We start from the raw sequence: 23,755 nt of genomic DNA on the forward strand, positions 1-23,755 counted from the left end.
CCATGCTGTCATTGATGGGAATAAACACTCCTCGTGTGAGAAATGTAGATTACCTAATGGGTGCTCAGCCCAAACCTGTGAATTATGTGGTCTTAACCAGGCCCTAAAGCTCCTTAAAGCCCAAGAAGGCACTGTATATACTGATTCTAAATATGCCTGTGGGATGGTACACACTTTTGGAAAAATCTGGACAGAGTATGGCCTAATAAATAGCACGGGAAAAGAATTGGTACATGGGGAATTGGTCAAACAGGTTTTAGAAAGCCTCCTGCTTCCAGCAGAGGTAACCATAGTACATGTAAATGGTCATCAGAAAGGGAACACCATAGAAGCTACAGGAAACAAGCTTGCAGACGGCACTGCTGAGCAAGCCTCCCTGGAGGAAGAAATTAGAAGACTATTTAGTCTGATCCCAGACATCCCTAAGGTAGTATTAAGGCCCCAGTTTACCAGAGAGAAGAAGGAAGAATTAGACAGGATAGGGGTCAAACTGAAGACGTCAAATGGGTACTTCTTGATGGGAGAGAAATAAGTAAACTCCATGAGAAAACTAATATCTATATTACACAAAGGGAGTCTTTGGGGAGCCCAGGCACTGTGTGATGCAACACTTAGGAATTATGGGTGTATAGGGATTTATATCCTCGCTAAGTATGTGGAAGTAGTGTAACTTGTCAAAAGACAAACAAAAAGGTGATTAGAAAACAGGCCACGGGAGAAAGACCTCCCAGACTAAGATTATTTGAAAGCATTCAAGTCCAAAGTAGAAAGACTAAATAATTTACTAGTAATCACAAATCACCTTTCTGGCTGGGTGGAAGCCTTTCCCCTTCCACAGTCACCACTGGGAATGAGGTCAAAATAATATTAAAACAGGTTGCACCTAGATTTGGCCTCATGGAAAATATTAATTCTGATAATGGGAGCCACTTTACCTCAAGGGTGTTAAGGGGACTTATGGAAGGTTTTCGAATTAAATGGGATTATCACACCCCTTGGCATCTCCCTTCCTCTGGAAAGGTAGAAAGAATGAATCAAACTCTCATAAAGCATATCACCAAACTAATCTTGAAAACTAAAATGCCTTGGACCAAATGTCTCCCAATAGCACTCCTTAGGATTAGAACAGCCCCAAGAAAAGACTTGGAATTGTCCCTCTACAAGTTATTATATGAGATCCTGTATTTGGGCACAGCTAGAGATCTCCCTACTATGGAAACGAAGGATCAATTCTTAAGAAATTATATACTGGCCATATACTCCACCCTAGTATCCCTTAGGTTAAGAGGACTTCTGACTCAAACTTCACCTCTTGAGTTCATGGCTCACCACTTCCAGCCTGGCAACTTGGTGCTGATCAAGACTTGGAAAGAAGACAAGCTCCACCTAAACTTGAAAGGTCCCTGTTAAGTGCTCCTGACCACTGAGCTGGCTGTGCAAACAGCTAAACTGGGGTGAACTCACTATACTCAAGTCAAGAGATTGGTTTTAAAAAAAAAAAAAAAAAAAGGAAGGGAGAAAAAAAAAGATCAGTGGAAAGTGCACAGGTCACGTAAGGAACCCTTAAAGTTAACTCTGAGAAAAACCTAAAAAGAAAACATGGGCTGGCCCCATTTTGGAAGTTAATATGGCTGGGATGGGCTACTATACAAAGAGCAGGTCAAAACGGCAACTGGCAGGGGACTCCTCCCTACCCAATCAGGTTGCTAACTAACGTAACCAAGACAGTAGCACCCCAGACTATAAGATTTAATGCCTGCCAGGTTTTACCTTGTGGGAATGTGGAAAATCAGAAACCGTTCTCTCAGGTGGATAAATATCTTTGCCCTGAAACAAATACAGGTTACAGTAGAGTATCACCCTGCCCCAGCTGGGATAATATATGGTGGACTACCCAATTTCAGGGTCGGATAGTAAACGTGGGGTGGGTAACTCCAACCTGGAAACTCTTAAAGAATAAATTACATCTGTCCAAGGGCTCCTCATCAAATAACTGCCAGAATTTAAAATGCAATCCTATACTCATCACCATTGATAATCCAGCTATTCTAAACCAAGCACCAAAAGTAGCATCTCGGTTATATGGATTGGGGCAAATATTACAGGGAAAAACCCCTACGGCAATTTGTTCTCAAACTAACACAAAACTCAACCTGCCATTTGCCTGGGACTACTGCAACATCAAACCCTAATAAACACTTTAGTTCACCAAATAATGACCCTAAAAGGGTAAAAATAATTAAGGTAAAAGAATTAAGGCAGATCTTAGAAATCGAGACAGGGTACAGAAATATGAATGCCTGGGTCAAATTTTCGGTACAAGCCCTCAACAAGAGTAGCTGTTATGCGTGTGTGGTAGAACAACTTCAGGCACAGGTGGTTCTGTTTCCTCCAGGATGGAATACCAATCTTAAAGAAATGCACCGTGTGTTGGCTCTATACCAGGACAAGGATGCATGGGGAAATGAGACTTATAAAAGTCTGTCATTGGCCAGGCACGGTGGCTCACACCTGTATTCCCAGCACTTTGGGAGGCCAAGGTGAGTGGATCAACTGAGGTCAAGACCAGCCTGGCCAACATGGTGAAACCCCGTCTCTACTAAAAATACAAAGAATTAGCCAGGCACAGTGGCGAGTGCCTGTAATCCCAGCTACTCAGGAGATTGAGGCAGGAGAATTGCTTGAACCCAGAAGTCAGAGATTGCAGTGAGCCAAGACTGTGCCACTGCACTCCAGCCTGGGCAACAAGAGCAAAACTCTGTTTCAAAAAGAAAAAAGTCTGTCATTGCTCTTTCCCGCATTGCAGAGGTCAGATCCCAGAGCAATTCCCTCGTTCTCCAAAGGGAACATGAACCACTCCTCTTGCCTCTCTAGGCAGGGGGCAAAGTTCATAAGCCCATGGGAGAACTCTCAATTGTACCCACTTCTTAAACATCACAAGTGAGTCAAGCAATGGCAATTACCCAGGTATCCATATGGCCCAGGCTAATGTCTGGTGGTTTTGTGGGAAAGGGAACCTCTGTAAACTCTTACCCTCCAGTTGGATCAGGACTTGTACTTTAGTCCAATTGCCTTCACTCTGGCATTTCCTAAGATACCCAAAAATACACATGGCCACCAAAACTGGAGATATTTGACAAATTCTTTTAATCCCAATATATATGTTAACTCAGCAGGAGTCCCAAGGGGGGGTGCCTAATACATTTAAGGCCCAAAACCAAAGGGCTCTGGGTTTAAGTTAGCACTCTTTCGGTGGTCAACTATTAATAAAAATATGGATTAAATTAACTATATCTATTATATTCAACAAAAATTCATCAATTATACTCAGGACGCCCTCAAAGGGGTAGCTAGCCAGTTAAATGCCACCAGCTAAATAGCCTGAGAAAACAATCTTGCACTAGACATACCAGCAGAAAAAGGGGGTGTATGTGTTATGCTGGGTGGGAAGTGTTGTATTTTCATTCCCAAGAATACCGTCCCAGATGGCACCATCACAAAAGCTTTACAAGAACAACCCTAGCCAACAAACTAGCAAAAAATGCGAAATTAATAACCCATTAATGGGTTGGGTAGAAGGTTGTTTTAAAATATGAAAAGGTATAATAGGTTCAATCCCTACATCTCTCATAAATGGGGCAGGAGTCTTAACAGCAGTAGGATGTTGTATTCCCCCTGTGTAAGGCGACTAGCACAAAAATTAAAATAGCTATTAATAAACAAATGTGCATAACTTACTAGCAAAATAACCTGTCCTATTAGAAACCAAATTAAACTTGCTCCCCTATAAAGAAAAAAGTAAACAACTTCTAGAGTGATTCAAGAACCAAAAGGGTTTGGATAAAAATAAAGCCAAAGAAAGTAAATAGAAAAGAGGAGGAAATTTGTGAGAAAACATTTTAAATGGTCCGTTTTCAAGCCATGATAGTTTCGTTATTGGGAAATCAATTGGGAAATCGATTGGGAAAGTTTCGTTATTGGGAAATCAAAACATAAGCGAGGAAGAGGGCCAGGGTATAAACTTACAAGGGGCATAATGAAACTTAGGCAATGTCCAGGAAGATTATAACCCCATAGTACTCAACCAGTGAGGAACTGGGAGAGGGGCTTATGTGCTAGGAGATAAATTACCTGCTGTAACTGCCCCGGGTGTGCCTGCCTACCAAACACCCGATCTTGCAAGACCGCCATTAAAATTCTTGCTTCTGCTGTTCTGCCTGCCTCCGAGTCCACCCTTTGGGTTTGGAAGGATAAATGTGTTTCTCACATTATTCTATGACAAAGCCAACTTCTTTTAAAACTTAATGTTTGTATCATGAGCTGTAGATAAAACATGAGGAAATTCTGAGCCACATGCTCTGGAAAGCAATTAGTAACTCAAACAGCTAAAGTATCTCTAGAAATATCATTTAAAACAAATAGATCTGGGATGTACTTATTAATTACAATAAATTTTATCAAATATATACAAAGTAAGTCAATTAATTAGAGGTTTTGTCTTATTTTAGTTGTAAGTTTGTGTAGTTTTTGCATTTGTAAGAAAAATAAACTTTCTCTTACCTTACCAAAGTAAGGTTCACCAAGCACATACACACCTGTAGATAAAGGAGCAAATGTGCCTTTGCTGTGGATCTCTTTACTTACCTTCTGTTTCTTTTTTTAAACTGTGGGGTTTCCCTTTATGACGGTTCTTAAACCATTCAATACAATTACTGAGGAAACACTTTCAAAATACAGGAGCCTGGGCCCCTCTAGATTTTTTAAATTGGAATTTCCAAGGATGGGGCCCAGATATTGACTGAGAAGAACCAAATGATCTTTCCTTTATGCCTTGGTAAGCATTCACAATTATTGTTTCTTTTGAAATGTGGGCCAGCGTGATACATAAAGAAATAACCATATGACATTTTAAATACTTTTGCTAAGTATAATTATATAATACAATCCGGTGACAAATAATAACATATGGAAACAAATCATAATGTTGAGGGGCAGGCATACCTTTTTCAGAATGTTATGCAGATCCTGGTACTGAGAAAAAGAGTAGAGAAAGTTGGAAAATGCTTTTATCTTCTGCTGCCAGACACAGATAGTAGAGCAAGAATCTCATAATGTAACCCTGCCCCTCCAAGTTCCAGTTGATAGTGGTCTGGATTCACATACTGAACCGAAGTCATCAGATTCAGTTCAATTAAAATCTGAGCACTTGTTGCATACCAAAAATTGTTCCTGGCACTGAAGTTAAAAGACTGTCTTCCTAGCACCTCCCTGAAATCAGTTAAACTCAATTAAATTCAACAGGAGCAAAGGGAAACCCAGGCAGGGTACGGAAGTTAGGGGTGAGAGACTTTGGTTAGTCCAGCAGGAAAACACCTCCCTTGAAAAAGACAGAAGACTCTCAAAAAGTAGAAGAGGTGTGATCATGAGAGACTGCTAAATAACTAGTAATAAATATGTCAGCAATTTTTCCTACCTTAAATACCGGCCTTGGCAGGACTACACTGATTAAAGAGGTCTGATTTAGAAATTGGCCTGGTAGACAGATATCTAACCCAGCAGTTCCCAAAGCTCACTGTACATTAGAATCACCTGGGGATCTTAAACAACTGCTGCCACCTGGCTCCCATTCAGGACGTTCTACATTAATTGGTGAGGGGTGACCCGGGGCATTGTGTTAAAAGCTCCCCCAGGTGATTCTAATGTTCAGCAAAGTTTGAGAGCTGAGATTCTAGTTCCATGGAACCTGGTTATTCGGTAGTTGCTCTTCAAAGCTAGTCCACAAACAAACAGCATCAGCATCAGGTTAGAAATGCAGAACCTCGGGCTCCACTCTAGACTGAATGAACTAGCCTCTTCCACAAAATCCCCAGGCCGTTCTTATGCACATTAAAGTGTCAGTAACATTGGTTGAAGAGTATTTCTCTAATTTAAGAGGAGAAAAAGAAATTTTAAGAACTATTTCTAATACTTTCATCACCTTTTCCCATTATCTGCCATGAGCGAAACTTAGTCTTTAACTGTTAGTTTCTAACAGGTATAAAAAAGAACTGATAATACTCATTTTTCAAAGTATAAATTTGTCTCTACTCTGAATGTGAAGTTTAAAACCTACTGCTAAGGTGCAAGAGCCTATTCAATGTTTTTTATTTGCTTCTATTATCTTGGAAGGAAGAAAGGGGGAGAATGATCCCTGCAACTGCCACCTATTGAATATTAGCATCCGTAAGGATGAGCTCCTTTCAGGAACAGTGTAGACGTTATGACTCCATTCACCTGGCTAGAGACTCCTGGCTTCTACAAGCTTTCCCCGCACCCTCCCCATCCCCTGCCCTTCCCCTCCCCATCCCCTGCCCTTCTGCTCCCCATCCTAGCTCTTCTTTTAATTATAAGAGTTGTCCTAAATAATTCCAAATGTCACAGAGATAAGTGAAAGCTTTAAATATTAAAGACAGACCAGTACAGTACCTCATCGAGGAAAGCAGATACATGTCCAAGAGACAATGCAGGTAACCCTCCAAATAAAACCACTTGAGAAAAGTCATTCACTCCAATGCTTTCAGTAATCTTCTTGGAAATAAAAACAAGTTTATGGTTTGCATCTCTTGGAATCTAAAACAAGAGCAGGATAATTAGTTCTAGTTCACTGTGTCGTTTTCTTGTTAACGAACAGGATTTACTATATCCAACTTGTAGCTGTACTGCTAGCAGAAGAAACAAAACCTGGTGTCTTTGCCTGCTCTATGAACAAGGTCCTTCTACCGCTCTTCCCTATTATGCAGAGAGTATACAGTTTTCTTCATTCTTTTATAATGCTAATTCCACAGCATTACTGGTGTGGAAATATCACCTTTTTAAAGGCATGTCAATTATACCAGATCATTATATAAAAAAAAAATCCTGTAACTAAAAACAAGGAGCATGTAGGCATGTAGAATGTTTCAATCCTAATGGGTTTTTATAATCTTCTCTGGTTTGGAAATACGCCAAACTGAGATAAAGACAAGGCACAAGAGGTTCATTTGTATTTCTATCAAAGAATAGAAATGTATAAACAAAACATGGTAACATTTCCACAACTACTGAGTCATTTTATTGAACATTATAACTATTTAACTTAGGTAATACTAGAGTTAAGTGTTCTATCGTCTTATCTACTGACAAACTTATTTTTTTTTTTAAATTGCAATTAGAAGAGTACTAAAACAAAAGAATTCAAAATTCACAATACCCTAAGGCAGCCTTCCTGTTTCTCTCTTCTCTGAGATCCTATTTCCCAACTATTATAATGACCACAGCTAGTGATAAAAACGATATAACATGTTAAACTGAGCATGGCGCTATTTAAAAATTGTAAATCTTGCTCCGAACTCACCATACTTGAAAAATACTAAATACAAGTGCTGTACGTTAGGTGATATGTTAACCTTTTAGTGGACAAGTAATCTAAATTCAAAAAGAAAAAGGAAGAAAAAGAGAGGAAGGAAGGAGGGAACTGCTCCCCCTAAATGGTCAGTAAACACCCATGTGTGCGAAGACTGCATGGGCATTCCTTAAGGACTCCTTGTTTTTCCCTGGGGTGAAGTGTGGTTGGCACGTAGTCAAAATACGTCACAAGTTATATGCGCTCTGCCAAACACCACCTTTTTTAAAGGACGTGACTCCAGGGAGACCCAAGAGCAACTGAAACGCAAGTTTTTTGGCACAGAAATCCCACGTTGCGCCCAACACCCAAGCAGCTAAAGAAAGCTCTGGTTTTCTTGCATTATCCTGGTCGAACAGGCTCAACGGGGGATTCTCCGTCAGATACAAACAGCTGACCTAGGAAACTAACCTGAAGCTGCTGAACTGCAGAGTGGGTGCACGTGGGGAGTTCTGCGGGCCTCAGGATGGGGACTTCAAGCCAAGTTTGTTAAAGTGCCCGAGTGAGCGCCCCGCGGGAATGCAAAGGAGCCCGACTGGGCTGTCTCCCCTGGGTAGTTTTGTTGGGTGGGCAGGTCCCCTTGCCCGTCGTCTCTTACCTCCTGGGAAGCCGCAAGGGGCCCCGCGGCGGCGACGCTAAACACAAGGCAAGCCGGGCTGGTGCTTTCCAGAAACTCCCCAAGAACCTGCCGGTTGTCCTCGCTTTCCAAATACTGGCTCCATTTCTCCTCCGTGAACCCCAGCATCATCTCCAGGCGGCCGCCGAGGAAGCGCACCCGCGCGTCTTGGGCGAAACTCCGCGCTCTCTTGGCCGCCGCCTCCTCCTCGTTCTCCTCCTCCTCCTCCTCCTCCTCGAGCTCCACAGCGCCCACTGCCTCCAGGCCGGCCCCCGACGTTAGGCGAAGGGTGGGGGCTTCTCGGAAGTCTCGCGCCTCCCGGGCTACCATCGGGGCTGCCATTGGGCAACCGTCCGAGGGAACGCGGGGCCGACTGGCTCCTCACCCGAGACTCTGGGCCAGCCTGAAGTGAGCGAGGACACCTCGGGAGGCACCCACCCTCCTCCGCGGTTGCCGCGAGCGCAGATCCTAGTCTCCCACCTGCTGCTACTTAGCCGCGCCACTTGCGCACAGCGGTAGCCTGGCAGGCCGAGGCGAAGGCCTGGGACAAGCAGCGCGTCCTGTTTCCCGGGGGACGGTGTCCCCGCCCCAGCCCGCTGGGGGCGGAGTGAACGCACCGCGCCACTGTCCAGTAGACGCCAAGGCCAAGGCCGAGGGGAGCGGCCCTCGGGCTCTAGGTCCCGAACCTGTCAGAGAAGACGCGTGTCCGGGGTCGGTCTGAGCTCCCCCGTGCGCCTGCTCCACTGCCCTCAGGCTCCTTCGCCTACTGGACACTTGATGGGGATCCCAGCATTGGTTAAGTGCTCTGGATGAAGCAATGCTCTCTTGTGCCGAGCTCCGTGCTAAATCTCTTACCTTGACTAGTTGACATAATCTGTAGAAAGCCAAGTCTCTGACTGGTCCGTCTTTGTTTTATGAGCAAGGGACTAAGTTACAAAAATAAGTAACAGAGAAGTTTTGGGGGCTCAAGTTGAAGGCTGTTATTCACCTTTCCCAAGGTGTCCAAATATTACCAGAGAAGCGCCAGTCCTGCAATTCAACTTTCCTAGTTGTGGGAATCCAAGATCTAAGTACTCGAAGTCCTCCTGATTCCCATCCTCAACCTGACACTTACTGGAATGTCCATACACCCAGTAAGAGAACTCACAGTGCCCTTTCGTGATCTCCAAAACGTTCCGAAAATCTATAGATTTATCATTTAATTCAAGAGTAAAAAGGTCAAAGAGGAAAAGCTTCAAATTAAAAACAGTTTCATGATACTGAAATAGGATTTCACTGTGGTCCATTAGTGGCTTTTGTTGAGAATATTATGGAAATTCTAATTATTAAAGTAACCAGAATTTTGAGGAGGAGTCCTCAAACTAAACTTTTAAGTCTCCTTTGTTAATTGTTTATTTCAAACTAAAGTCTTCAACCCCCACCTCTTCCATGGGGGCTACTGAAGGACCGTTGCCCACAATAGTCCATTTAATACCTGAATGTTGATAAACATTTCCAGAAGATGGGGCTTCAAAAAATTTTTTCTTTTCAGGATATTAACTGCCCCTGAAAACCATTTACACATTTCCAGTTATATGATCAGAATCTTGAAATAACACAGGCCCTTGGAAAACTTTGATAATGACTTCTAGCCTGTCAAGGCTGCTTTATATCATCCATGTTAGTCTTTGGGGCTCCCAGTTGCTGGTATACAAGGCTAGCAATCACCAGTTCCTTCTCTCCCCTCTTATATTCCAGCTTCACACCCCTGTACCTTAGAAAACCAGGAATTCTGTAAATAATAGTTGAATTAAATTGAAAGTGAATAACCATTTTCAAATCTAGCAGGAAAATTGTTTAAATAATGCTAACTTTAAAGTGCAATTTCCAAAAAGTTAAATATGTAACTCAAAAGATAGGATGAAGACATGTCAAAGATTTATTTAACTCATAAATGAGGAAAGCAACAAAATGATGTAAGTTCCAAAGACAGTTAAAGAAAGAAATTTAGCAGCATTGGAGAAAGACAGGGTGAGTCAGATTGCTAGGTTCAATACAATACCATTAATGTCATACAGGGCAAAATAATCCTTTGTTTTTTAAAAAATAATTTGTTTTTCTGAAATAAATTACATCTGTAATGAACAAAAATCTGTAAATAAAAACATAACTTCACAGAGTTTGAGCCTTTGATCAATAGTAGTTAATGAGTCCAAAAAGATACTTTTCCCTAAATAATTAATAATCCTTTCATTGGCCAGTGAAGCAGTGTTTCAATGTGACAATGAATGAATATGCCTTTACCTTGTTCCCAAGTTTTATACATTTTTTCTCAATAATAATAGCTAACATTGATCGAATACCAACTATGTACCATGTACTGTGCTGAGTTCATTCATTTGTCTAACAAATCTTTATTGAATGCCTACTAAGTGCCAAGCACTGTTCTAGGTGTTGAGAAATATAACAGAAAACAAAACAGATTAAGTTTCTACCCTCATATTGGTGATACAGGCTAGATTCTCCTGGATAGAGTGGAGCTATACCAACTGAATTTGCATTCCATTTCTATTTTCTAGGTGCCTGAATTTCCTCACCTGAAATAGGAAAAATAAAATGGTAGATGAGATTATTTTTTAGCACGTATCTCTCCCCCAACCCCACCTTCATGAAAAGAGTATGCTTATATCTTTTTGTGCTATTAAAGTTGTGGCTGGTCATGTGACTTGCTTTGGTCCATAGGATATTGGCAGACATAACAAACAGAGGCATCACTTCTTTTGGCTAAGATCAAGTGTAGTAGCAAACAGAGGCTTGGAATGTCTTTGCATGGTGAGGCTTGCCTTCTTGTGCCTCCGCTACTGTCTTGAGAAGAACATCCCTAGATAGCTTGCTAATGCAAGGAACCAGCCTGGACCCGACTTTTGTAGCTCAGAGGCAAGTCCAGCGAGGCCTAGTCTTGATCAATCTATGCTCGGTCAGCCCACAGATGCATGTAAATAATGAATGATCATTGTTTTAAGCTACATAGTTGTGGTGAGGTTTGTTATGTAGTGATAGTATGGTAATAGTAAATGATATACCACATAGAGTTGTTGTGAGAAATAATTTGGCTTAAACATGTTGAAAGCACAAACACTTAGGCCATGCCTGGCACATTTATTATTAGTTGTGGAGGGGAAATATGAGAAACTAGGCAAGCAAAGATATAATATGTTTATTATGTCAGATGTGAAAGGAAATTAAATTTTGGGACTCTAAACTCATTTAGCCAATGGGAAAAGTCAAGCTGGGAACTGGGTCATGCAACCCTGCCTCCCCCTTTTGGTTCCTAAATAAGATGGCTACAAGATGAAAGGCTACATGCCTCGCCCATATTTTGCCCACAGGGAAATTATTGGTGAGCTGTTAAAACTTCACCATGGCAATGCAAATTGATAGCTTGTCTTTCCAGGTGCAATCACCCACCACACACAAATGAGTATCTGATTGTTCCCCTACCCCATTTTGTTACCTTATGTAGAATGCGATTCCTCACATTCTTCCTCTGCCCCCTTTTGTTTATGTGAAAACTGTGTGCTTCTCAATATCCCGCCCTTTCCCCTTTAAATTTGGAGCCCTCAAATTTATCTTTGGAGAAAGGCATAAACTTGTCTCCCAGCGTGTCCTTAACTTTGGCAAACAAATCTCCTAAAATGATTGAGACTTGTCTCGTCATTTTCCTTGATTGACACAGATGATAAATTCTAAGAAGAAAAGCAACAGACTGTAAAAGGTTGGGTATGGAGAGCATGTTAATTACCAGCAGTGTTTAAGGAAGGGCTTACTTTTGAGCACAATTCTGAGAGTGAGCCATGGGTCCTGCAAGAACATTTCAGGCAGAGGGAAGAGCAAGTAGACCCACAAGAGAGGATGCTTGATTTTTGGAGAAACAGCAAGAATGCCAGTAAGAGGGAGAATAGCAAGAGATGAGGACAAAGAAGAAATATGAGACAAAAATCTCATAGGGCTGTGATAAGAGCTAGGATTTTCTTAAAAGAAGATGATGTAGCAGAAACTGCTAACTGTCCCCAGTGTCCATTCACCTTTTCCTTCTCTTGGTAATACAACATTTACCCCTATTCCAAGTTTTAATGGGATTCATGTTCACCCAAACTGTATACCTCATTTACATTCACTTCACATTAGCTAAAAGGGAAACTAGGAAATTTTCTTTGTAGCTAATGTGAAGTGAAAGTAAATGAGGTATAAAATGCTTGTATCATACTCTTAGAATTTCCCAGTTCTCCATTTCCTCTTGTCTTTCCAACTTGCTGACTAGTATATCAACATGAAATGCTGAACTGTGTTCAATTATGCAAATGTCCCTTAAACATATAACAAGATACTCAACTTCCCTCACAAAAGAAAAACACAAATTCAAACAAGAGTACAATACTACTTTTTCACTTATTAGCTTTAAGACTGACATCATATTATTGGCATGGCTGGGGAAACGGGCACTTTCGTATATCACTTCTGGAAATTCAAAATGATATAACCCCATAGAATTCACTGATTTCTAGAAAAAAATCATATGCATTTGTCCTTTGACCCAGCATCTTTCTTCTAGAAATCTATACACAAGGTTAGTCATTATAGCACTAATGGTAAGAGCAAAAGACGGGAAATAAGCCAAATATCCAGCCATAGGAGAGGAGTTCAAAAAACAATTGTTGAATTCTAATATTCAAACAATGGAGTAATATACAGCTAAGAAAAGAGAATGCAGTCAGCTGGGGCCTCCTGGCACCCCTACCCATGTTCTGCAGCCGACAGAGTTCTAAATTCCCCCTGGGATGGATTGCCCAGAGTGCAGGACAGGCTACCTTGGCTGTTTGGGTGTCTCAACCAGTCAAGTCTATGGGTCTTGGAGAGCTCAATCCAATCAGGAGCTGAAGGGATCCCCAACACAGCACAGCTACTCTACCACAAAGCAGCCAGACTGCTTCTTTAAGTGGGTCCCTGATCCTGTTCTCCTGACTGGGTGAGACTTCCCAAGTGGGGTCTCCAGCCACCTCCTACAGGTGTGTTTGGCCAGCAAAAGGTCAGCACCCATCTGGGATGGAGCTTCCAGAGGAAAGGGTAGGCTGCCATCTTTGCTGTTTTGCAGCCTTCACTGGTGTTACCTCTAGGTACAGAAAAAGTTGAGGTAACTAGGGTCTGGAACGGACCCCCAGCAAACCACAGCAGCCCATGGAAGAGTGGCTAGACTCTTAAAAGAAAAACAAACAGAAAACATCAACAACAACAAAACCCACAAAAACCCCATCCAAATGTCAGCAACCTGAAAGATCAAAGGTAGGTAAGCCAACAAAGATGAGAAAGAATCAATGCAAAAATGCTGAAAACTCAACCCCCTTTCATCCAAATGACTACAACACTCCTCCAGCAAGGGCTCAGAACTGGGCTGAGGCTAAGATGGCTGAAATGACAGAAGTAGCCATCAGAATATGGATAAAAATATAAAAATGAATTTTGCTGAGCTAAAGGAGCATGCCATAACCCAATGCAAAGAAGCTAAGAATCATGATAAAAACAATGCAGGAGCTGTGCATGGTGGCTCACACCTGTAATCCCAGTACTTTGGGAGGCCAATGCAGGTGGATGACATGAGGTCAGTAGTTCAAGACCAGCCTGGCCAACATGGTGAAACCCCATCTCTACTAAAAATACAAAATTTACCCAGGCCTGGTGGCACATGCCTATAATCCCAGCTACTCAGGAGGCTGAGGCAGGAGAATCACTTGAACCTGGGAGGTGGAGACTGCAGTGAGCCTAGATCATGCCAGTGCACTCCAGCCTGGGTGATACAGTGAGACTCCATCTCAAAACAAACAAACAAACAAAAAACAATGCAGGAGCTGACAGTCAAAACAACCAGTTTAGAGAGGAACATAACCAACCTGACAGAACTGAAAAACCCTCTACAAGAATTTCACAAGGCAATCACAAGTATTAATAGCAGAGTAGACCAAGCAGAGGAAAGAATCTCAGAGCTTGAAGACTATCTTTCTGAAATAAGACGGGCAGATTAAGAACAGAGAAAAAAGAATGAAAAGGAATGAACAAAACCTCTGAGAAATATAGGATTATATACAGAGACTATGACTAATTGATATCCCTGAAGGAGATAGAGAGAGTAAAACTAAATTGGAAAACATATGTTAGGACCTCATCCAGGAAGTCCAACCTAGCAAGACAGGCCAATGTTCAAATTCAGGAAATCCAGAGAACTGCAGTAAGGTACTCCACAAGAAGATCATCCCCAAGACATATAATCATCAAATCTTCCAAGAAAAAAATATTAAGGGCAGCCAGAGAGAAATACCAGGTCACCTACAAAAGGAAGCCCTTCAGACTAACAGCAGACCTCTCAGTAGAAACCCTACAAACCAGAAGAGATTTGGGGCCACTATTAAACATTCTTAAAGAAAAGTACTTTCAACCCAGAATTTTATATCTGGCCAAACTAAGCTTCATAAGCAAAGGAGAAACAAGATCCTTTTTAGACAAGCAAATGTTGAGGGAATTTGTTACCACCAGACCTCCTTTACAAGAGCTCTTAAAGGAAACACTAAATATGGTAAGAAAAACCATTACCAGCCACGACAAAAGCACACTGAAGTACATACACAGACCAGTGACACTATGAAGCGACCACATAAGCCTGCAAAATAGCCAGCTAGCATCATTATGACAGGATCAAATCCATACATAACAATACTAACCTTAAATGTAAATGTGCTAAATGCCCCAATTAAAAGACATAGAATTGCCAGCTAGATAAAGGACCAGGACCCATCAGTATGCTGTCTTCAAGAGACCCATCTCACCTGCAAAGACGCACATAGGCTCAAAATAAAGGGATGGAGTAAAATGTACCATGCAAGTGGAAAGCAGAGAAAAGCAGGGGTTTCAATCCTAGTTTCTGACAAAACAGACTTTAAACCAACAGAAACTAAAAAAGACAAAGAAGGGCATTACATAATGGTAAAGGATTCAATTCAACAAGAACACCTAACTCTCTTAAATATATATGCACCCAATACAGGAGCACCCAGATTCATAAAGCAAGTTCTTATAGACCTACAAAGAGACTTAAACTCCCACAATAGTAGTGGGAAACTTTAACACCCCACTGACAATATTAGACAGATCATTGAGACAGAAAATTAACAAAGATATTCAGGACCTGACCTCAGCTCTCGATCAAGGTGACCTGATAGACATCTACAGAACTCTGCACTCCAAAACAACAGAATTTATATTCTTGTCATTGCCACATGGCACTTACTCTAAAATTGATCACATAATGGGAAGTAAAACTCATCAGCAAATGCAAAAGGACTGAAATAACAAACAGTCTCTCGGACCAAGCACAATCTGATTAGAACTCAAGATTAAGAAATTCACTCAAGGCTGAGAGCGGTGACTCATGCCTTTAATCCCAGCACTTTGGGAGGCCAAGGCAGGTGGATCACTTGATGCCAGGAGTTCGAGACCAGCCTGGCCAACATGGCGAAACCTCATCTGTAATAAAAATACAAAAATTACCCAGGCATGGTGGTGCATGCCTATAATCCCAGCTACTCAGGAGGCTAAGGCAGAAGAATCACTTGAACTCAGGAGGCAGAGGTTGCAGTGAGCTGAGATTGTGCCACTACACTCCAGCCTGGGCAACAGAGCAAGACTCTGTCTGAAAAAAGAAAAGAAATTCACTTAAAACTGCACAACTACATGGAAATTGAACAATCCACTCCTGACTGATCCTTGGGTACAAATAATGAAATGGAGATGGAAATCAAGAAGCTCTTTGAAACTAATGAGAACAAAGAGAAGGTACCAGAATCTCTGAGACACAGCTAAAGCAGTGTTAAGAGAAATTTACAGCACTAAATGCCCACATCAAAAAGCTAGAAAGTTCTCAACTTAACAACCTAACATCACAACTAAAAGAACTAGAGAACCAAGAGCAAACAAACCCCAAAGCTAGCAGAAGACAAGAAATAACTAAGATTGGAGCTGAACCATGGAGACAGAGGCCTGAAAAACCCTTCAAAAAAAATCAGTGAATCCAGAAGCTGGTTTTTTTATTGAAAAAATAATAATAAAATAGACTGCTAGATAGTCTAATAAGAAAAGAGAGAAGATTCAGATAAACATAATCAGAAATGATAAGGGGAATATCATCACTGACCACACAGAAATACACACAACCATCAGAGAATACTATAAACACCTCTATGCACATAAACTAGAAAATCTAGAAGAAAGAAGAAATTGCTCCCCCTAATAGACTAATAATAAGTTCTAAAACTGAGTCAGTAATAAAGAGCCTACCAACCAAAAAAAGCTCAGGACCAGATGAATTCACAGCTGGAATTTACCAGAGGTAGAAAGAAGAGCTGGTACCATTCCTACTGACATCATTCCAAAAAATTGAAAAGGAGGGACTCCTCCCTAACTCATTCTATGAGGCCAGCATTATCCTGATGCTAAAACCTGTCAGAGATACAACAAAAAAAAAAAAAGAAAACTTTAGGCCAATTCCTTGATGAACATTGATGAAAAAAATCCTTAACAAAATACTACAAACCAAATCCAGCAGCACATCAAAAAGCTTATCCACCATGATCAAGTAGATTTCATCCCTGTGATATAAGTCTGGTTCAACGTATGCAAATCAATAAATGTGATTCATCACATAAAGAGAACTGAAGATAAAAAGCATGTGATTATCTCAATAAATGCAGAAAAGACCTTCAATAAAATTCAACACCCCTTCATGTTAAAAACTCTCAGTAAACTGGGTATTGAAGGAACATGCCTCAAAATAATAAGAGCCATTTATGACAAACCCACAGCCAATATCATACTAAATGGGCAAAAACTGGAAGCATTCCCCTTGAAAACTGGCACAAGACAAGTTTGCCCTCTCTCACTGCTCCTATTCAACATAGTATTGGAAGTTCTGCCCAGGGCAATCAAGCAAAAGAAAGAAATAAAGGGTATTCAAATAGGAAAAGAGGAAGTCAAACTATCTTTGTTTGCAGGTGACATGATCCAATATCTAGAAAAATCCATTGTCTCAGCCCAAAAGCTTCTTAAGCAGATAAGCAACTTCAACAAAGTCTCAGGATACAAAATCAATGTGCAGAGATCACTAACATTCCTATACACCAACAATAGGCAAGCTGAGAGCCAAACCGCGAATGAACTCCCATTCACAATAGCTGCAAATATAACAAAATACCTAGGAATACAGTTAACAAGGGACGTGACGGACCTCTTCAAGGAGAACTATAAACCACTGATCAAAGAAATCAGAGATGACACAAACAAATGGAAAAGCATTTCATGCTTATGGATGGAAAGAATCAATACCGTGAAAATGACCATACTGCCAAAAACAATTTATAGATTTAATGCTATTCCCATTAAACTACCATTGACATTCTTCACAGAACTGAAAACAAAATATTTAAAAATTCTTATGAAACCAAAAAGGAGCCTGAATATCCAAGACAATCCTAAGCAAAAAAAACAAAAAACAAACAAACAAACAAAGCTGGAGGCATCACACTACCTAACTTCAAACTATACTACAGGGCTACAGTAACCAAAACAGCAACCAAAACAGGTACTGGTACAGGAACAGACACAAAGACCAATGGAACAGAATAGAGAACCCAGAAATAAGACCACACACTTACAACCAGCTGATTTTCGACAAACCTGTCAAAAATAAGCAATAGGAAAAGGATTCCCTATTTCGTAAATGGTGCTGGGAGAATTAACTGGCTAGCCATATGCAGAAAATTGAAACAGGACCCCTTCCTTATACCGTACACAAAAATCAACTCAACATGGATTAAAGATTTAAATGCAAAATGCAAAATTATAAACAAAACTCAGAAGAAAATCTAGGCAATACCATTCACCATATAGGCACAGGGAAAGATTTCATGATGAAGACACCAAAAGCAATTGCAACAAAGGCAAAAATAGACAAATTAAATCTAATTAAACTAAAGAGCTTCTACACAGCAAAAGAAACTATCCTCAGAGTAAACAGACAACCTACAGAATGGCAGAAAATTTTTGCAATCTATCCATCTGACAAAGGTCTAATACCTAGCATCTATAAAGAACTTAAATAAATTTACAAGAAAAAAACAAACAACCCCATTAAAAAGTGGCCAAAGGACAAGAACAGACAGTTCTCAAAAGAAGACATACAGGCAGCCAACAAACACATGAAGAAAACCTCAACATCACTGATAATTAGAGAAATGCAAATCAAAACCACAATGAGATACTATCTCACATAAGTCAGAATGGCTATTATTAAAAAGTCAGAAAACAACAGATGCTGCTGAGATTGTGGAGAAAAAGGAATGCTCTGTAGACTGTTGGTGGGAGAGTAAATTAGTTCGACCATTGTGAGAGACAGTGTGGCAATTCCTCAAAGACCTAGAGGCAGAGATACCATTTGACCCAGCAATCGTATTACTGGGTAAATGCCCAAAGGAATATAAATCATTCTATTATACATGCAAGTGTATGTTCATATGTTCATTGCAGCACTGTTCACAACATCAAAGACATGAAATCCAACATAAATGCCTATCAATGATAGACTCGATAAAGAAAATATGGTACATATACACCATGGAATACTATGCAGCCATAAAAAGGAATGAGATCATGTCCTTTGCACGGACATGGATAGAGTTGGATGCCATTATCCTTAGCAAACTAATGCAGGAACAGAAAACCAAATACTGCATCCTCACTTACAAGTGGGAGCTGAATTATAAGAATACCTGAACACACTTACGGAATGACACATACTGGGGCCTATCAGAGGGTGGGGTGTGGGTGGAGGGAGAGCATCAGGAAGAATAGCTAATGGATGTTGGACTTAATACCTGGGCGATGGGATGATCTGTGCAGCAAAGCACCATGGCACACATTTAACTGTGTAACAAACCTGCACATCCTACACATGTACCAATGAACTTAAAGTTGGAATTTTTTTTTAAAAAGGGAGAGAGAAGTTATGAGATATGGTTAGATTCTGAATATGTTTTTAAAGTGAAGCCACAAGGAGTTGTTAATGATTTGAATATAAGGTACATAAAAAGTAATGAGTATGAATCAATATAATTTTTTTCTGATAAAGTGAAGGATAGCTTTAAAATGTAATGAGAGGCTGGGTGCAGTGCTCATGCCTGTAATCCTAGCTCTTTGGCAGGCTGAGGCAGGAGGAATGCTTGAGGCCAGGAGTTTGAGAACCACCTGGGAAACATAGTGAAATCCCATCTCTAGTAAAAATAAGTTCTAAAAAGATTACCTGAGCATGGTGCCATGCCCTTGTACTTCCAGTTACTCAGGAGGTTGAAGCAGGAGAATTGCTTGAGCCCAGGATGTTGAGGCTGCAGCACGCCACACTCACAACACTGTATTCCAGCCTGGGCAACAGAGTGAGACCCTGTCTTGAAAAACAAAATGCTGAGATAAGGAAACCTGCAGAACAAAATAGATTTGAGGAAGGAAATAAAGAATTGGCTTTGGGTATGTTAAATGTGAGGTGTCTATTAAACATTCACATGGAGATAGTGAAATGACAAATGGATTTATAGTAGAGGTTCAGGAAAGAGATAAATAAATTTGGAAATCATCAGCACAGAAATTATATTTGAAGTTATGAGACTAGATGAGGTTACCTAAGGTTGTATAAAGACCAAACCCTGAGGCTGAGGAGGCACCAGTAAAGAATGCTGAAAAGAAAACTGGTAAAGATAGGGGGTAGCAGCGACAGAGTGTATCGATTAGCAATGAAATCACAGAGTAGTTACGTACAGTTGTCAGAAACGAAGAAGCCTCTGGTAAGACCACGACGGTGAGTAGCTGAGGTAGAGTGGGAAATAAAAAGCATATGATGCACAAAGAGAACCAAGTGAAAGCAGAGTTCTAGACGCCAACAGAAAAAAAAAGGACTTTCAGAAAAAGGGAGTAGCCAACTGTGCAAATGCTGAGGGGTCAAGTAAGACGAAGACCTGAATGAACTTTTGGACCTCATCACATGGAGCAGTCACTCATGACTTTGAAAAGAAGTCTGTCAATGGAGCAGTAGGGTCAAAAGTCTGGTTGGAAAAAGTTTAAGAGAGAATGGAAGAAGAAAATTTAGAGAGAGTAAATGTGGAAAACTCTTTCTAGAAGGAACAGAGAAATGGAGTAGAAAGTAGGTCTAGAAACAAAACAGTTTTCTTTTTATAGGGATTTTCTTATTTTTAAAATGTATCTCGCGTTTTCTTTTTCTGATGAAAGTGATTCAATAGAGAGGGAAAAGTTGCTGATGCTGGAGAGAAAAGGAAGGAATTGCTATCTTTGAGTAGGTAAGAAAAGGATGCAATCTAGCCTTAAATAGCGATTAACCTTTAGAAACACAGATTTCATCCACAGAAGCAGGAGGAAAGGCAGAGTAAGATACAAGTAGCTTGATAAAAGTGGGGATGGGAGTTTGTGGAGGTTCTCTTCTGCTTATGTCTATTTTCAACTTCTTTTTTTTCTTTTACTGATACAGATGGGGTTTTATCCTATTGCCCAGGCTGGTCTAGAACTCCTAGACTCATGCCTCAAGTGATCCTCCACCTCAGCCTCCCAAAATGCTGGGATTTGTGAGCCACCATGCTGGCCCTGATTGTGTCTATTTTCTAATGAAATAAAAGCAAAGTATCAACTAAGAATGCAAAATAGGGAGGAAGTGTTCAGGAGACTGGAAAAGTGAATAAACTATGGACTATAGTATATTTGCAGAGCAGCAATAAAGGCCCACTTGAGTGTAATTATCATGGATTTGGATGTTTTCCTCCAGCCTTATTCAACTGCATGGTTATTTGAGCTATGTTGGCTGGATTTAACCATGACCGGTTTGGACTTTGCCAGGATAGTGTGATTGAGAGACATTAGGGCAGGAGAATTCAGGGGATATAAAAGTGACTCATTAATATTTTACTATAATAGCTAAACTGGGTAAGGAGGGAAGTGAAGACATGAAGAAATTGAGAGGCAATAAAAAGGCAATGACATCAATGGATTGCTCAACCAGATGGGGTCAAAGATTTTTGAAGTGTGAGTAGTTGAGTAAGTGAGCTAGAAAGATAGGAGGTGGCAACAATAACATAATGGTTAGAAGTGAATTAATGCAATGGGGGTACTTACTTACAGTTATTGGAAATGAAGAGGTCTAGGGTAAGACCAGTGGGGTCAGTAGCTGAGGTAGGGTGAACTTGAGGATCACTATAAGAGAAGAGGTCACATAATTAAGGCTTTAGAAGAATCATCTCTATGGCTATTGAAAGCTCTAAAAATTGTTACAGAAGTGGTGTTGGACAGAGTGATAGTGTGCCAAGAGCTCTGTGAAGGAGTGGCCAGGGGTCTGGGGATGACTACAAGTTTGTGTGATTATGTGACTTTTCCCACATAATTCTCACAGTGACTCTAGAGATATTGCAGTTATTATCTCCATTTAACATACAAGGCAGCTGACACTCAGATTAAATAACTCATCTAACTTATGGTAAATATGAAATCTCTTGTTTGGGAAAATAGTATTCATGCTGAACACCCCAAGGATGAATTCATACTTAGCTTTCAGTACCAGACTAATAAATAACAATACATAATTATTTCCAGTCTCCTATTATTCTATAAGGATGAATAATCCAATCTCACAACTCTAGAATTTGATGGGCAGAGAATTTTAAAAGAATAGGAAGGTTCTGAATAACTGAAAGGGAAAAGACTGCCCTGAGGAGAAAGGAAAAGGGCAATGTATTAGTCTGTTCTCACGCTGCTATAAAGAACGACCTGTGATTTATAAAGAAAAGAGGTATAATTGGCTCACAGTTCTGCAGGCTGTACAGGAAGCATGGCTGGGAGGCCTCAGGAAACTTACAATCATGGTGGAGGGTGAAGGGGAAGCCAGCATGTTCTACAGGGCTGAAGCAGGAAGAATAGAGTGCAGGGGGAAGTGCCACACACTTTTAAACAACAGATCTGATGAGAACTCACTATCATGAGAACAGCAAGGGGGAAATCTGCCCCCATGGTCCAATCACCTCCCATCAGGCCCCTCTGCCAACATTAGGGATCACAATTTGATATAAGATTTGGGTAGGGACACAAATCCAAACCATATCATTTTGCCCCTGACCCCTCTCAAATCTTACATCCTTCTAACATTTCAAAATACAATCATGCCTTCCCAATAGACCCCCGAAGTCTTAACTCATGCCAGCATTAACTTAAAAATCCACAGTCCAAAGTCTCATCTGAAACAAGGCAAGTCCCTTCCACCTATGAGCTTGTAAAATCAAAACTTGTTACTTCCAAGATACAATTTGGGTACAGGCATTAGCTAAATACTCCCATTCCAAAAAAGAGAAATTGGCCAAAAACAAAGAGGCTACAGGCCCCATGCAAGTCTGAAACCCAGCAGGGCTGTCATTAAATATTAAAGCTCCCAAATCATCTCCTTTGACTCCATGTCTCACATCCAGGTAATAATGATGCAAGTGGTGGGCTCCCAAGGCCTTGGGAAGCTCCTCCCCCGTTGCTCTGCAGCATACAGACCCCTTTGCTGCATTCATGGGGTGGCACTAAGTGCATGCAGCTTTTCTAGGCACATAGTGCAAGTCAATGGTGGATCTACCATTCCGGGATCTGGAGGACAGTGGCCCTCTTCTTACAGCTCTACTAGGCAGGACCCAAGTGGAGACTCTGTGGGGGCTCTCCAACACACACATTTCCCCTCCAAACTGCCCTAGTAGGAGTTCTCCAGTAGAGCTCTGCCCCTATAGCACACTTTTGCCTGGACATCCAGGTGTTTCCATACATCTTCTGAAATCTAGACAGAGGCTCCAAAGCCTGAATTCTTGCCCTCTGTGCACCTGCACGCTTAAAACCACATGGAAGCTATCAAGGCTTATTGCACCCTCTGGAGCAGCAGCCTGAGGCATATCTGGGGTACTCTTAGCTACAGATGGAGCTGGAGTGGCTGGGATACAGGGAGCAGTGTCCCAAGTTTGCACAAGGCAGCAGGGCCTTGGGTCCAGCCCACAAAACCATTCTTCCCTCCTAGGCCTCTAGGCCTGTGATGGAAGGGGCTGCTGTGAAGGTCTCTGAAATGTCTTTAAGGCATTTTCCCCATTCTCTTGGCTATTAACCTTTGGCCCCTCTTTACTTATGCAAATTTCTGTAACCACTTGAATTCCTCCCCAGAAAATGAGTTTTTCTTCTCTACCACATGGTCAGGTTGCAAATTTTCCAAACTTTTATGCTGTTTCCCTTTAAAATCTAAGTTCCAGTTTCAGACCATCTCTTTGTGAATGCATCTGACCATATGCTGTTAGAAGCAGCTGTTAGAACAGCTTTTTGAATGCTTTGCTGCTTAGAAATTTCTTCCACCAGATATCCTAAATCATCACTCTCAAGTTCAAGATTCATCTCCAGCCACCTCCTAAGAATACGGCCACTAGGAGGAGCCTGAGGAAAATCCGGGTTCTCTTAGTGAGGGAAGGGGAAAAAGCATTCATTTGGTGGTCAACCAAGAGAGGTATGAAGGTGTTTTTGTCTCACATGCCACTGCTACATATATAACATCATTGGAAATACCACCTTACACTAACGTG

The 23,755-nt window shown here is 41.1% G+C and overlaps 1 protein-coding gene across 1 annotated transcript in view; it reads right to left on the reverse strand.

The window, feature by feature from the left end:
* The window catches only part of DNAH11 (dynein axonemal heavy chain 11), a 371,689-nt gene extending 364,356 nt beyond the window's left edge, over positions 1-7,333 (reverse strand). Inside the window, exons 1-2 of the mRNA XM_031935967.1 lie at positions 7,229-7,333; positions 6,466-6,609 (exon numbers count right to left, since the gene is read on the reverse strand). Of these exons, the coding sequence (XP_031791827.1) occupies positions 6,466-6,609; positions 7,229-7,333 (249 nt within the window). The remainder of the gene's footprint in view (positions 1-6,465; positions 6,610-7,228) is intronic.
* Positions 7,334-23,755: the final 16,422 nt, after the last annotated feature.

The sequence above is a fragment of the Piliocolobus tephrosceles genome, chromosome 8 (genome assembly GCF_002776525.5).
Source record: "Piliocolobus tephrosceles isolate RC106 chromosome 8, ASM277652v3, whole genome shotgun sequence".
Lineage (NCBI taxonomy): Eukaryota > Metazoa > Chordata > Mammalia > Primates > Cercopithecidae > Piliocolobus > Piliocolobus tephrosceles.